General features: G+C 34.3%; 1 protein-coding gene across 1 annotated transcript in view; it reads right to left on the reverse strand.

Annotated features, from left to right (window-relative positions):
• Window positions 1-16,861, reverse strand: part of KLHL1 (kelch like family member 1) — a 217,956-nt gene that overhangs the window by 17,085 nt on the left and 184,010 nt on the right. Inside the window, exon 8 of the mRNA XM_042806068.1 lies at window positions 8,153-8,315. Coding sequence (XP_042662002.1) covers window positions 8,153-8,315 — 163 coding nt within the window. The remainder of the gene's footprint in view (window positions 1-8,152; window positions 8,316-16,861) is intronic.

The raw sequence follows: 16,861 nt of genomic DNA on the forward strand, positions 1-16,861 counted from the left end.
TTTTGTAATAATGCCAGATGTTATTAAAGCTTCTCCATCTAACAAATTAAATTGAAAATGTTACTAATTCATTTACATGGGTGCAAATGGACAAATAGTAAATACATATATATATATGTTTGTTTTTTTTTTTTTTTTTTTTTAAAAAACAATCAGTATGCTCTATTTCTATGAACGCTTAAGTAGAATTAGTAGAATGTGAAAGCCATTCTCAATTCTCTCTGCTACAGTCAAGCAACAGCCAAAGTCTGAAATTGCCAATTGATAATAAATAATTTCATAAAGGACACAACCACAAAACCACATTTTCATTTTGGACTGTCTTTCAATAAAAATATGAAAAGAGAATACATTCAAGTATCAGTGGCTAAGATAAACAGGAAAAAGGAAGGAAACATAATTTAAGGAGAAATATGAGGCTTTCCTAACAACCCCAGTGTTAAAGGTCTTGGATTGCATTCAGAGGATCTACATGTAGGATTTTGTTCCGATAAAGAAAAATATCTCTGGGTCAGTTTAAGCATCTTGCACTTAGTATTTGTATTTAATTTTCCTGCTTAAAAAAATCACCAGTCATAATTTTGACATATTTCTTGAGATTCTTGAGATAGATTGTGACTAATGCTGTTTGAGCATCTGGTTGCTTCCTTTGGTACTAAACTTTAGAAACAAGAATCACAGATAGATCTTTGGCACCAACCTCCTGAAACCTCAATTGTTTTAAAAATTTTCAACTTAGCTTTTTTCAAAACTGTTATAAAAAAATAGGTGAATAGCTAATTGGCTACCTGAAGCCCATCCCCATTCTTCATCTTTCACCTTTGACTAATTTAAATGGCTTCTTTACTATTTTATAGTAATTCTTTCTTTTCCAGACTCCATTTAGACAACATATGATAGGAAACCTGATCTCCTATTCAACACAAAAATGTCCAGTATGTGTCGAATACTTCATGATTAAGTGCGCAAAAATCAATATTGGAACTGTACTGCCTGTAAGTGCCCAGGTGCAGGCATGGTGGGGGCTGCGGGGCAGCCCCTGTGCGGGGAGGGGACACAGCTGGTTCCAGCTCCAACCCACCCACCGCAGGGCACGGCTCGGCCCCTCGGCCAGGGTGGTGGGGCCTCAGGGAAAGGGCAGAAAATGACACGCAGAGTAGGGAAGGAAAAAAGAGAGTGAGAAACAGCAGAGGGAACACCAAAGTCAGAGAAGGAGGAGGAGGTGCTCCATAGCACCAAAGCAGGTATCTGCACTGCAGCCTGTGGAGGACACCGCTCTGGAGCAGCAGGCTATTTCCTGAAGGTCTGCAGCCTATGGAAAGCCTGTGATGGAGCAAGGGAAATGCATGAGGAGTAAGGAGCAGCAGATAGATGCAGTTATGGACTGACCACAAACCCCGTTCCACATGCTCCTGCACCGCTCAGGACTGGGGGTAGAGGAATTGGGAATGAAAGACATAAATTGAGCCTGGGAAACAGGAGAAGAAAGGTGGTGTTTTAAAATTTGTCTTTGTTTCTCACTAACCAGAATCTATTTTAATAGCAACAAGTTACTTTAATTTTCCCCAAGTCAAGTCTGTTTTGCCTGTGATGGTAGTTGGTAAGTGATATCCCTGTCTTTATCTCAACTCATGAACTTTCTCAGCCTATTTTCTCGCCCTGTCTAATGGAGGAGAGTGAGTGAGTGGCTGGCTGGGCATTTGACTGTTAGCCAAAGCTAACCCACCATAATAATGCATAAGTAACTCCCAGTTCACAGCATTCCCTTTCTCCTTCCCTTGTACAGTGCCTAAACACAGGAGACTGTAAAAACAATTGTAATAGAAATACTAATATTAAGGATAATAATAAAAAATACATTGCTACTTCTGTGTTGAAAGAATCAGATATGATTCAGATACATATTGATGGGGAATAATATTTTCCTACAGCAATTCTCAGTGCTCTTTTACTTTTTTTCAGAGAAAACAAATACTTATTTTTTTTTTCCTTAAATAAATATAAAAGATGGTTTGAAAGGGCACATAAAACAGTTATATTTTTAAAAGTTAAGATTAGACAATTCCTTGCTTTTTTTTCATCTATAATACATCAATAACAGTGTGTGATATTTGGTATAAATGAAAGCAGCAGATGGAAATATCAAGTTCACTAAAGCACATCTTTGAGGATGTGACAATCAATAAAGGGCAGAACTCCATTCTCTTTGGTTCCACAAGATATTACCATGTGAATGAACTGCTTCACAGTGTGTGCCAAAGTCATTATATTTGACACCTAACTCAGTGTGTTGCTGTGATGGTCTACCATTTAAGGTTAAGCTGCAGATCATATTAACAGCTATTTTTTCCTTTTGTAGAATGGATTTACTGCTATCTTTTAAAGAGAAAAAAAGTACAGGGCCAGTCTTTTTGCTGTGAAAACTATAGTTACATAAAAAGAATGTGTATAATTTCCAAAATACAAGTAAAAAATCAGGAATATTTTTTTGCAGTATAATTTTTAAGATCATAAAATAGGAAATTCTAAAAAATTTTCAGTTACTGTTGTGTCTCAATTATTTGGAATAACATAAATTCTGTATGATACAAGAGTCTTAGGCAGAAGAAAGTGTGTAAACTTAATTTCATTTTTACTTACAGTTTCCCCATTGGAATAAAATTTGTTCTGAAATTAAATTACATGAAGAAATTAGTGTAAAGGCTCTTAGGGAATGCATGCTTGGTATTTTAGAGACTTTTTAATAGAAAGCTAACAAATTGCTACTGTAGTCTTTGAGGCAACTACATTTTAAGTTACTGAAAAGGTTACTATTTATTGGATTGAAACTTTCAACAATTTTTTTTTTTCTTGATTTTATAAATGAAGAAATTTAGACATAATCTTGAAACAGTAAGTGATGGTTTTAAAAAGTTTCTGGAAAAGATAAGATTTTTTTCATGCTTTTCGTTCTTTGGTGATTCTAACTTATGCTGTAGCAGAGTATTACAGCTTCAGCATTATCTCCTGTAAACTGTAGAATACTAGTCTTACACAATATATATTACATACTAGCTACATGTCACTTCTGTCAGCCCCCAAAGAACAATTCAAATAATTAATCCAAACTTCTGACCTCTCCCATTATCTGCATTTAAAAAGTGCCATCTTTTCCTGATTTTTTTTTTAAGTGTAAATCTCCGTTTCACATTTGATGTTTTAATACCCACAACTGTTGCTGATGTGAGAGAATTCATGCACTCTTTCATTTCCAATCTATGCATCAGAGTTGTTACCAGTAACAAGGCAGAAAAGACTCTGCTGTTTCCAAATCAGAGGAACTACTGACCATATTTAATCCCATGAAACTCTATAGTCATGGCAAGTTCTACAGTAGCTACCAGAGTATGTTAAAAATTGATAAAGGCATCAAGTTTGGAGTTGTTTGTTTTTTTTTTTTTTTTTTTTTAAAATGATACACTAAGTCTAACACCCTCAACACTTCCATTACTGTTTAACTATAAGAAAGGTATGAGCATGAAGGAGATGGAATCTCCAGGTCCTCAATACAGATCATTACTGCTACACAGCACTAATTTTTTGATTTAGGAAAACAAAATTTTACTGAAAAGGAAAATTCTTGGGTTCCAATCTTTGGTGTCATGTGAAAACAGGTAATATTACCCCTCCTATGAATCAATAAACATGCATTTAGAACCTGATGAGAGTTTGTGTACACCCTCTTGTTGTCTCCTTACCTTTTTTTATTCTACCTCCTTCATCTGAATTTTATCTATTTCTGTCCACCTGTTCCTTTTCCAACTGTAATACTTCCGTTGTTTTTCTTTGGCATGACAGCCATTCTTGATAGTCATGGTACTCTCTATTCAAACTCTGCACTTTCAGTTAAACTTTCTTCAATATGCATGGCCAGAATTGAACACAGTAATCTAAACAGAATAAATGTTTTCACAATGACTAAAATTTTATGTATTCTTCAGTTGCATTTACTTTTTTTTTCACAGTTTCCTACTCCTGTTTTTTTTTGTTTTGTTGTTTGGGGTTTTTTTGGTACTAACAAGGTACAGAGCTTTTTTCCCCTCTTCTGCCACTTTCCATCATTAGTTTTCTTCAAACACAAGACTTGCTCATTCAGATGTATACTACTAAATATCCCATTTGTGTGGCTTCTTAGGGTCATCTAAATACTTCTGTAGAGTAGTCCAAGATGTTCCATATAATAATGTTCCCTTTGGTGTCACTTTGAATGGTCTGATAATTTAACTAACATGCTGCTGCTGTTACACTTTTTATCCCAAGTCTGATCTTTAAAGAATTCCAACAGTAACTTTGTGACATTCTAGTAGTCACATATGGTTCTTTTCTTCTTGAAATCCCTGTACTATTCATCCATTTTCCATCTTAATTAATAATTTCCAGTGTAATGCCAGATAAACTGCTTTACTGAAATTCTGGCAAAATAAATCTGCTATATGTCTTTCTTTTATTTAGGAAACCTTTTATTAGCTTTACAAATAAAAGTTTATTTATTATCCTTTTTATTAGTTGTACTAACTGGCCCTTGGGTTTAGGAAGCTGCTTAAGAAAAGGGATATTGTTTGTGTTCCAGGTTGAAGGATATTAACAACTGTATCCTATTACTATGGGAAAGCTGAGGGTAACAAGCAGGTGATATTCATGCTTGGAGGGGAAGACCTCATGGGTGAAACAGTATTGCGATCTCCAAATGTAATAATCCAACCTAATTATACAAAAGAACACAGTAAACTGGACAAAGTTTTTTTTTAAAAAAGTACTTCAGATATTTATTTTTCTCAATTTCTGATAATTTCAGCAAGATTTTATGGCTTCAATAATTAAGGGTTTTTTTCAAAGTGGAGTATAATACATATGTTGACATTATCCTTTTCAGGTTTTAGGAAAGATTTTGATATAATATAGTATTTTCAGTTTAAATTTTAAAATGTATTTCAGTGAAATAATATTAACTTCTGTGTGTCCTGTTGTGCCAAATTCATATAGTATTGCTTTTCATTTGTTTGAGCAGCAAAATAGTTGATAATTTTCTTACACAGACTATAGAAACGAGCTTCAAAAACATAAGTAAACATAGAAAGGTCCAATACATTAAGAACTAATAAGTTTCTTAATCATCCCAGGGCCTAAGGAGATCAGAATGTAAAAGTTTTTAATTTTTATTTATTTCCACTATAGCCTTTTTTAAAAAATACTGTTTTCATGCAATTTTAAGGTAAAACATATAATTCTATTCTGCTTAAAATGACTTCAACTGGAAAACCAATGAAGCAGACCACAGAAATACAGAAGACAAATGGAATAGTTTCCAGCATTAAAACACAAAAGAGACTATCTTTACTCAAGAATTTCAGCTCACATCTGAGATATTTATAATAAAATATCCCTCTTATGTAAAGTGTCTTAAGCAGTGTGGGAGATAGATAAACACATAGAAAAGTTTTTAATTCTCTCCCTTCAAATATAGTCTAATCCTGGTACGTTTTATTTATTTACTTATTTAATTCAGTGCAGAAGAAAAGAATCATAAGGAATAACCAGGAAAATACTCCTCAGAACTTTCATACTAAAATAGTTTCTCCTATTCTGAATGTTAAAGTCAACCTCTTTTTTCTCATTGAGACATACATTTCTAATATCCTTAGAATTTCCTTTTAAATAAAAAAAATCCATAATTGCCTATATCAAAGCAAAAATCTCAGATGGGGAATGCAGCATATGTCAGTTGTGTGGAACAGCAGTGTAGCAAGAATAGCACCAGAGAGTTGAAAGGTTTGGCCCTCACATATGTTTTCAAGTTTCAGTTCTTGACATACGGGATATTTTTTAAAGACGGCTATTCAGATTAAAAAAAAAAAAATAATAGTAGTATATTTGCTATTTGCTTCAGTGAAACCACTGCTTTTCAGTTTTCAAAGGCTTTCATTTCACCTTTCTGAGACACAGCATAGCTTTTAATTTAAAAGTGTTCTATATGGGTCGTGCAAAATTCAACTGAGTGTTTATTAACTGAAAAGCGTTAAATACATGCTCAGCTGTGCAAAAGAAACATACCTGGAATATATATACATAATCATATGCAGCTCTTCATAATTTTAGATCTATATTTGCAGGGTTATTTGTCTTGATCTTGTCTCTGCCTGTTTACTGCATGGCTCATACACTACTGAAACCAGGTTCTTTTAGAATAACAAGGTTATTAAAGCAGCTCTGTTCGTTTGATCTACTCGATCATTTGAATGCCACTGTGATTTAGTAAGAGAAAGGAATGACAGTTAAGCTTCAGTGGTTTGCAGATGATTTCACAACATAAAACTAACTCATGTCATGGATGAGAAGTAGATCATCTGAGTATATGATACCATAAATTAAATAATATAATATTAATAATGAAGGCATCCGATAGAGCCTATTTAATCCAGAGTTACTCTGAAAATAGGACACAACTGTAATATGACAAACTCATAAAATTAGTTAACACTTTTAAAGCCTGTATTTTTAAATAATTTGAGATTCAATTTTTGAAAATTAGTATCTGTATTTTGTTATAATGATAGGATTATGGGTACCTTGTCAGGCCTCCTGCTGCTCTATAGAAAGGTGCACAATCTCCTAAAGGTCTTGTAATATTGTTGTTTGTGGGCTAAATTAAGGTCCTTGTCTGATTTCTGTATTCAATGACTCTTAGAATCAGCAGAAAGAGTCTGACAACTCCTACTTATATCAACCCTGTATCTTAGGTATGATAAGCACAAATTAACATAAAGGATTTCTTGGAGTTTTTCCAACTGCATAATCAAAACTGAATGAATTGTAACTGGAAGAAATGGGGTGGGCAAAATTTAGTGGGTTGTTAAATTATGCGATAGCATAGTCTACTATGAAACCCAGTAGCCTTAATAAGTCCTTTTTTTCCCTCTATACTTTTTCTTTTAGCTTTTATTAACTATTTCTTTAATAATTAATAATTATTTTTTCACTCATTCCATTCCACATCTGCAGCTGTTTCTCATCCTTTATTCTTTGCTGTTCAGTAGCAATAAAGTATGAGGAAAATAACATGCCAAATATTTGCCTTACTCCATTGCTCCCCCTATTGCCAAGGGATTCTTTACTGACAGCCCTTAGTTTGTGTTCAGTTGTCTACAGTGGGATTCATCTTCCCCACTTAAATATCAAAACCATAGAAGCCAGAATCCAAGACAGTCCTTCAGGTTTCCTATATAGTTACTAGAGAAAAATGGGCACTTACAGAGCACAATTCATGCTGTCCTAACATAAATGTCTAAAATATGTAAGACAAATTATATCCTAAAAGTGCATATTTCTTCCACTGACCATAAGGCAAGGTTAGGACACTTGGCTTAGCTGTAGAGGTCTACAGAAAAATATTTGAAGTTATGTGTGATGAATTCCTTCCCCACCTCTAATTTATTACAGTTCACACTATAGTCTTTTTAGCCACCTAGTTAAAAGCAAGTACTTTAAAAGTGATAAGCATATCACATTACTATAAAATGAATTTTAATAGATTTCACGTTAAAATTTTAAAAAGAGTTATAAAAGAGAAACTTAGAATCTGAACACAAGTAGAATTACAGGTTTAATGTAGTCTGTTTTGACAAGAATCAAATTTCTGTTTACTTGCTGTGTGAATGTAGTTGCCTTCAAAGAAGGTTTCATGGTTCAATGTTTGGCTGAAGCAAGGTACAAAATGTATATATAACGAATCTTATCACTGGGTACATGAATATATCAGACGGATAAACTCAGCTGGTTAACTAGAACTGGCATATACGACATACAAAAGTCAGATGAGTCAAATGACAATTTGTCCTGAATTGGTTTATACCATACACACTGAAATTTCAGGTTTATATTTTTAGGCATTTGATATACATATTAAACAAAAATAATATAGAAAATATATATAAATTACTTTTTTCAAATAAATGTAAGCGTCGTGAGATATAGGAGAGTGTGTACAATGGTGTCTACATTTACTTTAGATGACACCCTCTATTACAATATGCTAGGAGTTATTTACTACTGTGTGTCACAGTTATTCGTCCCTCTTAAGAAGTATGTTTCAACCATGTAATAATACCCTACTCACTTGCCATTTAATGCTGCTACTCCAACAGTGCTTCTGGCAATTGACATACTTGCCACAAAGGTCCACTGCTGACTTTGAGGGTCCCACCTCTCAACTGTATTCAAATAACTCCAACCATCATGTCCTCCCACTGCATAAATAGGCCCTTCAAGCACTGTAACTCCTAAAATGGAGGAGAGAGTGAGAGAAGGTAAAAGTATACTTTCTCTATCAATAGTAAAAAAAAAAAAAATCCCAAAACACAGCTAACAAATGAACTTGCATATTCAAAGTGAAAATGGAAACAGTTTGAGATTTGATAAGGATTAACAAACAGGAATGAAATTAATGCCACTCTACATGGCTTTACAAAAAGTAGATCTTGTCAAACAAACCTAATTTCATTCATTGAGAATTGTTTGCTTCATAGAATAACCTCTCAATATTGTGGTAGTCTTAGATTTCTGTATACTGTTTAACTTAGTATCTCATAAAATTCTGATCATGAATTAGCTCTTTCATATACAAGTTAACCACATGATAAATAAATTATGGACTGAATACTTGATAGATCTCAAATTACTGTCCACCTAAGGGGAATTTCTCTGATTGGAATTGTTTCTACCAGGGTTCCACAAGGAAGGAAAAGAAGCCTGATTCCGATTGAATCAAAAAATATTTCAGAAATTTTGTCGATTTTGTAGAGGAAAATACACATTTTTTCACTAATGGGAAGCTTAGTCGACTGGCATGGGGAAAAAAAAAAAACAAACCAAACCAAAAAAGCAACATATTAAAAGGCTTGAGCAAGTAACTTACATTGAGAAACTTAACTTGCCTCATAAGTTTACCTTATCAAAACAAGAAATAACAAGAATTGATACCTTCACAGGAAAATAATGTTGGATATATAAAGATTCTTTTTTTATCTATTGAAGAAAATCAAAAGAAAATGTAAAGCATGGAAGTTCAAATAGGAAAAATTTAATTAAGTAACAAATTTTTAACTATGAGGGCTTTTAATCACCCATTCAAAGGAACCGATGAATTCTCTATCTCACAGTATCTTCAGTTAAGCCTAGAAGGCTCTGGAAGATAAGTTATAGCTAAGCACCATTTTTTACAGTACAGTGAGCTCAGTAAATCCATTCTATGAATCCATGATCCCAAATGAGCATTGTTCTGAAAAACCTCAGGCTAAATCCAATCCTAAATCAGTGTCTTTTTTTTTCCACTCCATTTCACATTATTTGAACTCATCAAAAAGTCAGAGAACAGTAGATTATTAAAGTTTCTGAGAATGGGTTTAGTTTTTTCTTGCAGAAGAGTCTATCTTTCGTTTAAAACAATGTAAATTTTCCATTTTCTGTGTAGAACAGTGTTTTGTTCTTTTTCAGAGAAGTCATTCGTTCAAAGCTTAATTTGTCTTTAAAACCGTATTTACCAATGAGTTTGATTAAGTGTCATCTCAGGGTTCACTGAATGTGTTCTTGCACTTTGAGTATTGGTTTTGTTTTGGTTTGGTTTTGGTTTTTTTTAGACTGAAAAAATAGACTTTAAGAATTTTTCTTCTTATAAAGTCTGAGCCTTGTCTTTTCCTGTAGAACCTTTTGTGAACTTGTTCTCCAATTTCTTCTGGTATGAAAAGTCTTGCTTATAAATGCTTTTTACTTAATCACATTTTTCTGCTATATTTTTTCCACAGTATTAAAGTGGATATTAAATTGAACTCGTGATCTGTATAGCTTGATATCTTATCTCAAAACACAGCCAGTAGCAAATGTGGGAAGATATGTCAGTGTTTGTATAGAAAATCAGAAGGTTATATGCTGTAGTTGTGATGCTTTTGGGTTTTTTTTTACCCTCATATCTAATAGTTACAAATATTCTTAAATCCTGAACAGGTTTACGTTGTCAAAAAACTATTTGCTGTAACTTGTTATAACAACAGTGTACTCTAGCTTTTCATGTATATAGTCTTCACAATCCAAAGTTAAATAGAAAATCAGATTCTTGTTGGGATAAAAAATTAATCGTATTCAAATAAAGTTTGAGTGTGTGAATATTTCTACACACATACACACATATATAATTGGTGTCTAGATAAACACACAAACCCTCTCTCCCCTTAACACAGAGTTGTATTATTATGCAATGAATTTCACAGTGAAACTATGATGCATGTCAAAACATATATTATCAGTTTTAAAATTTCCACTTTTTACTTCCTTGTATAGCTTATTTGTGCTTTCATTAAGACAGGAGTTGCCCTTATTTATTTTTTTATCTCATTCACTGTTTCATACTTTTTGTCATGTCCTTTCATATTTGAGTATTATTCTCATCTTTTTTCCTGCTGTAATTTAAGATACCCCAATTATTTCAGTCACTTGCAGAAAATTTTCTTTCATTTTATTCAAAATACTGTTCTTCCTGCTTTTTTGAATTTTTATCCCTTTTTTTTTTTTAATGACAATGGAAAATTATTAGCTCATTGTATTAATATAATGGATTTTCTCTCTGAATTTCCTGTCATACTCTTTAACTGAGCTTTATACAGAAAATAGTCTTCACTGGCTTCTCTATAATAAGAGCTTTACTGGGTTTATACAATGCATGTAGAACCCTGTGAGATGCCCAATTCCTTCAGATTTTTTCACAAATGTCTTTTACATTTACCACTTGCTGCTGTGTTGTGAATTCATCTGGCTTTTAAAGTTCATCAGACTGTTCTCTGAACTTGTCTGACCTTACTGAATAACATCTACATATTTTGCTATCATGATGTTCAATTCCGTTTCCACATAAATTAATCTTACATTGACACAGGGAAATGTTACAGTTAGAAAACTGTCAAAATAAAAATGTTGGTTTGGTGTGAGATTCATGTCATGTTAATTTGCCAAAAAGTGTGAATACAGTTACAGCTACACCAATGAAGAATTCTGGAAGTTTATATTACTTGGAGAACTTTAAGGGATTCAGTACAAGATTGCCTGTTTGATTCTGCTTGCATTGCTTCTATAATAGGAAAATTTATTGGTAAAGCTATAGGAAAATTATTCTTTCCATACAGGACAAAGACAGAAATGCTTCTGTACAAAAGTAATCTTCCATGCTTCTGACTACTAGCGCATGTTAAATTGCTATGACTTTACACATTTCTTTACAGAACACTAAATGCATTGATATCGTTACATTTGGTCCTTAAGAGCTGGCCCACTATGTTTTAAAATACTGGACAAATACATTCTGCAATTTTGACTTTCATTCTGTTTTAGTATAGTTATGACTGGATATGTGAGGGCATATCTTCATTTTGGACTATGTAAATTCAATATAATAATGTTCAAAGTCCACTTCTCTAATAAGTAAATTAAAAAAAACAAACAAGGTGCTGCATTCCATGAAAGTAGTGTTTTGTCTATTTTAAGAATTTTGTCTCCTTTTTTTAAAAAAAAAATTGATTTTGATATTTGTAGATATATGAGAAGCATAAATGCAACAGATTGAGAAACCTGTAGTCACAGCTGGTATTGAGTTCCTGTAATGATACACCCATGAAAACTAATGGATGCAAATGTTGTACCTGTAAAGATTGTAAATAGTATGAAGGAATTACAAAAGAACTATTAAAAATCTGGAAAACCTGCTGGAAATTCCATAAGAGATGTAGGGTTTATCAAGATACTTGTTCCAAGAGTTAATTCAATCATAGTGTATATGTACCTGTATAAAGAAAAGATCGTATGATTAATAGTTTAACTGTAGGAGGAATCTAATGACTGTATACTAATACAACTAATACTAATGACTGTATAGTAGTAAGTATAGTAATAGCTGTAGGACGATCTAATGACTGGAATCAGTAACCTGTTAAATTAAGCCTAAGAATAATATACTGTATTTTAACCAACAGTGGTAGGGATTTATTGGAATTATGAATTCAGGAATGTGCTACTTGCTGTGTTGCTTGAAGTTTCCATATCTACACTGATACATTTTTAGACAGACATGATCAAACTCCCTGAGATGGCATGTCCTCCGGGCAGAAGTGATGGGGAGAAATTTTGTGTTCCTTTTGCAGAAAGTCAGTCTACATGATCGCAGCAGTAACTTCAGGCCATAAAATCTATAAGTTTGTATAAATTTGCTAAATTTGGGCATGGATATGACAGTCTCTTTGACTCTGGTATAGACCGTCTCTTTCAGTATTTGTTATGAACTGCATCTATCTTCTCAGTTAACAGCTGAAGGCTGGGTTAGACAAACCTGTCAAACTGGTAATTACAAGGGGTCTAGTGGTGACAGGTTGAAATGACAGAAATGTAAGATTTAGCACATAATTTAATATATCATGACATAGAAAGCGAGATGCTTTGTGAGACAGACATCTTTGTGGAAAAAAGTTAGGCCTCTATAGTGAATCTAATTGCATAACATGCTCGTTTCTTTCTTGTTTAACAGTAAATCCACAGTTTCTCTTCTACTCTTCATTCATGCATGCCCTTTCCCACTCCAGTTGGCTGATAAACCACTCTTCATCCATTGCTTAACACAGCTTAGACAGCAGAGGTATTATGGTGTAGGGGGGATACAAAGTCACCTGAAAATTCATCACTCTATTATGATATATAAAACACCTTTTGGTGGTCCAGTCTATCAAAGAGCACTGTCAAGTAAGAGCAAATCAGTTGAATACACATTCTTGGTGTCCCAATCATACCTCTTTCCAGAAAGCCAAGGAAAACCAAATAGTTTCCTCTGCAGAAAAAAATGGATGTTATTTTGAGAATAGTTTTATCCAGAAACATTTGTCTATTACAGATGGATAGGTTTATGCCATACTTGCTCTGTCAGTCCTCCAAAGATGATTTTGGTGGGTTCAGTGTTCTCATTGCCAGCATAACTTTGTCACATTTATACCACATCATTAAACACTTCTCTACAACTCTGATATTTTTCTCAGATTATTTAAAGATCTTTGGGCTGAAAAAAGCCATTAAAAAGTTAATCCCAAACTAGATGAACACAATATTAGAATAATAGAATAATATGAAGTTTACTAATACAAAGTATAAGACTAACACAAGATTAATAATAATATTACATTGCTGCACTCTGCTTGCAATGGAGGGCCTTACTTACCAGACTAGGAAGACTGCTCTTCCTTTTTCTTGCTTCCATAGATCTGTATTATTTGAAATTAAAAATTAAAAGTATTCAAGGAGTGGGATATGGCACTCAGTTATCACAATTTTCAGTGCCTTATCCTTCCTCTTACTTTTCCTTTATTTGTTTTTGTATTAATATGACCTATAATAAGAATAGCTCCTGCAGAAGGATCTGAGGACATCTATCCCAGAGATTCATGGCTACTCTGAAACGGTGGATATCACATTTTCAGTGTAGTCATTTCCTGACTAGGTCAATCTTTAGAATCTAGATATCCCACAGTTCAGGTAACTAACTTAGTTACTGATACAGAAGAACTTAGAGACTCTTAGAGGCAGCTCTAATGCTTCCAAAGAAAAAATTTTACTTAAGTCCTAGACATCTTTATGTGAGTCATATAAATAAATATGCACCTTACAATACTCGTAAATTAAGTACTCAAGATTAGACACTGCGACATTCTGGGAGCAGCCAAAATCATGTTTTCAAAAAATTTTCCATTACTTTTTATTTTAAGATGCTTTTATTTGAATAGTTCCTTTTGATCAAGCAAATTTTGAATTATCACTCTCAAAGTATTGCCTTCTCAGGTCATTGCTACTGCAGAGCTCTTGCAAAGTCTGCTGAATGTATACAGATTTCAGTTATCAATGGGATAGGCATATACAGGTATAATTAGAATTTACAAAAGTAAGGTTGAGTGTTCAAGAAAAGTGTTATTCCCTAATACATGCCTTCATTCCTTTAAACAACCAATGTATAAAATATATGTCTTCAACCACAGCAATAATAACTTTATGAAATAATAATATTTGTTTTAATCAAATGAAATCAAATTGATAAAGGCTATTACTTCTGTGGTGCAATGTCAATAAAAATCTTTCATTCCCTCTTCACTATTAAAATGATATTCAATATTTGTTAATAGCAATACATAATGATATATATATAGTTTTAGAATTGGAACAAAAATAATTTCATACTGCATTGGGTTTTCATGGAAATGTTGGGGGAGAGCTACAGGGGGTGGCTTTTGTGAGAAGCTGCTAGAAGCTACCCCCATGTCCGACAGAGCCAATGACAGCTGGCTCCATGACAGACCTGTCACTGTCCAAGGCTGAGCCCATCACCAACAGTAGTAGCACCTCTGGGACAACGTATTTAAGAAGTGGTTAAAAACAGCACAACTGCAGCCAAAGAGAGGAGTGAGCATATGTGAGAGAAACAACTCTGCAGACACCAAGGTCAGTGATGAAGGAGGGGGAGGAGGTGCTCCAGGCACCAGAGCAGAGATTCCCCTGCAGCCCATGATGATGACCATGGTGAGGCAGGCAGCCCTCCTGCAGTCTGTGGAGGTTAACTGTGGAGCCAATATCCACCTGTAGCCCATGGAGGACCCCATGCTGGCACAAGCGGATGCCTGAAGGAGGCTGTGACCCTGTGGGAAGCCCTGGACCAGGCTTCTGGCAGGACCTGTGGCCCCATGGAGAGAGGAGCCCACGCTGGAGCAGGTTTGATGACAGCAATTGTGACCCCACAGGGGACCCCCACTGGGGAAGTCTGTTCCTGAAGGACTGCACCCCACAGGAGGGACCCACACTGGAGCAGTTTGTGAAGAACTGCAGCCTGTGGGAAGGATTCATGTAGAAGAAGTTTGTGAAGGACTGTCTCCTGTGGGAGGGACCCCACACTACAGCAGGGGAAATGTATAAGGAATCCTCCCCCTGAGGAGGAAGGAGTGGCAGGGATAATGTGTTATGAACTGGCCATAAACCCTCTTCCCTGTCCCCCTGCACTCCTTGGGGGGAGAATGTAAAGAAATCAGGAGTAAAGTTAAATTCAGGAAGAAGGGAGGGGTGGGGGAAAAGTGTTTAAGATTTGGCTTTATTTCTCATTATTCTGCTCTGATTTGATTAGTAATGAATTAAACTAATTTTTCCAAGTTGAGTCTGTTTGTCTGTGTTGATAACTGCTGAATGACCTCTCCCTGTCCTTATCTCGACCCACAAGCCTTTCATTATATTTTCTCTTCCCTGTCCAGCTGAGGAGGGGGAGTGATAGAGAGACTTTGGTAGGCACCTGGCAACCAGCCAGGGTCAATCCACAGTATGTACATATTTAAGACATCTATGTCTGTGTGACAGAAAAGGCAGCCAAACAGAACAAGCCCAAAGCAAAAACCCAAGGCTAATATAAACAGACAAATTCCCATCAGTCAGTAACTTATTTTTATAGAAATGTTGGGGTTTTTTTCTCTTCTTTTTCTAGGTACTCACACTATACAGTTTTGGGGTTTTTGTTTTACAATTATTAAAAACAGTATGAAAACATTAATCACACAGATGTTGAAAAGTGGAGACATAGGAGGCTAGATTTACAAAACCAGAAAAATATGTATTTTTTGTAAGTCATGTTATGAAACAAACATCATTAATGTCTTCACTACTTCTTACTCAAAGAACTGTATATTGTCTTATTAGGACACAACAGTCTGCTAGACTTTCACGCTTTCTGAAAGTGAAGTTGATGATGTTGATTCTATTTTGCTGATGATGTCTCCTAAAAGGAAGACTGCAGAAAGAGACATTCAGTCTATTGCCTGGCATGATGATGACAGGAAGTAGGAGAAATATTGACTATAATCCCTTAATATGCTCAGTTTTCTGGTTAAGAAAGTAAAACATCTCCAGATTAGGCAGTTACAATGTGAAAGATTGGACTAACTAGACCAATTTTCCTTTCTTTTATGTGCAACAGCAACCTGTTTACTATCAATGACTTTCAGGTTATTTTTCAGCACAAATATCATATGGGAATACTAAGATGATACTAATTTAGCCTTAAACAGAGAGTGCACTTAAAATGAAAATACCATTAATGGCTGCTAAAAGAAATCTGTATTTTCTCTCTGAATCTCTCTGCCTGTTCTGTTACCACAATCATCCTCTCCACTCCTTTTATTTCACCTTCCTTCTGTCATCTTTGTCTCATCCATATCAGCTAAGGGACTTTTCTACACATTTTTTTGGATAACGATACATTACTTGACAAGATTCAAAATTCATTCTGGGAGAATGAAAATGTAGTACTGAAAAAAACAACATCTAAGTTTTGTTTAAATTTATGAATCCGTTTTGATTTAAAATGATGAAATGAGACCAGCAAGCCCCTCAAATTTTACAAAGCCAGCTTCATAGATGTAGTGAGACATATGTTTTTGGTTTTCTGTTTAATACTTTATAGAAAGTATACCAAAATGCAAATTATAAATAAATACATTTTAAAATCTTCTAAATGAGATGAGACTTTTTAGTCTAAGTATAGAACTGCTTAAATAAAACTGTAACAGTGAAATGAAGCAATGCAGAAATGGAAGTCCTGATGTTACTGATGACATTTATTTAAGAAAACAAATTGGTTCATTGCATCACCACCAATTGACTGTAGATTCAACAGTGTACTTAGAAATGGAATAGTTATTTAAGAATGGCTGATAAGGATGTGTTACAACCACTAAGTATTTATAAAATGTGTTAACTAATTATCTTCAACAAG

The sequence above is a fragment of the Tyto alba genome, unplaced genomic scaffold (genome assembly GCF_018691265.1).
Source record: "Tyto alba isolate M040663 unplaced genomic scaffold, T.alba_DEE_v4.0 Super-Scaffold_45, whole genome shotgun sequence".
NCBI classification, from domain to species: Eukaryota; Metazoa; Chordata; class Aves; order Strigiformes; family Tytonidae; genus Tyto; species Tyto alba.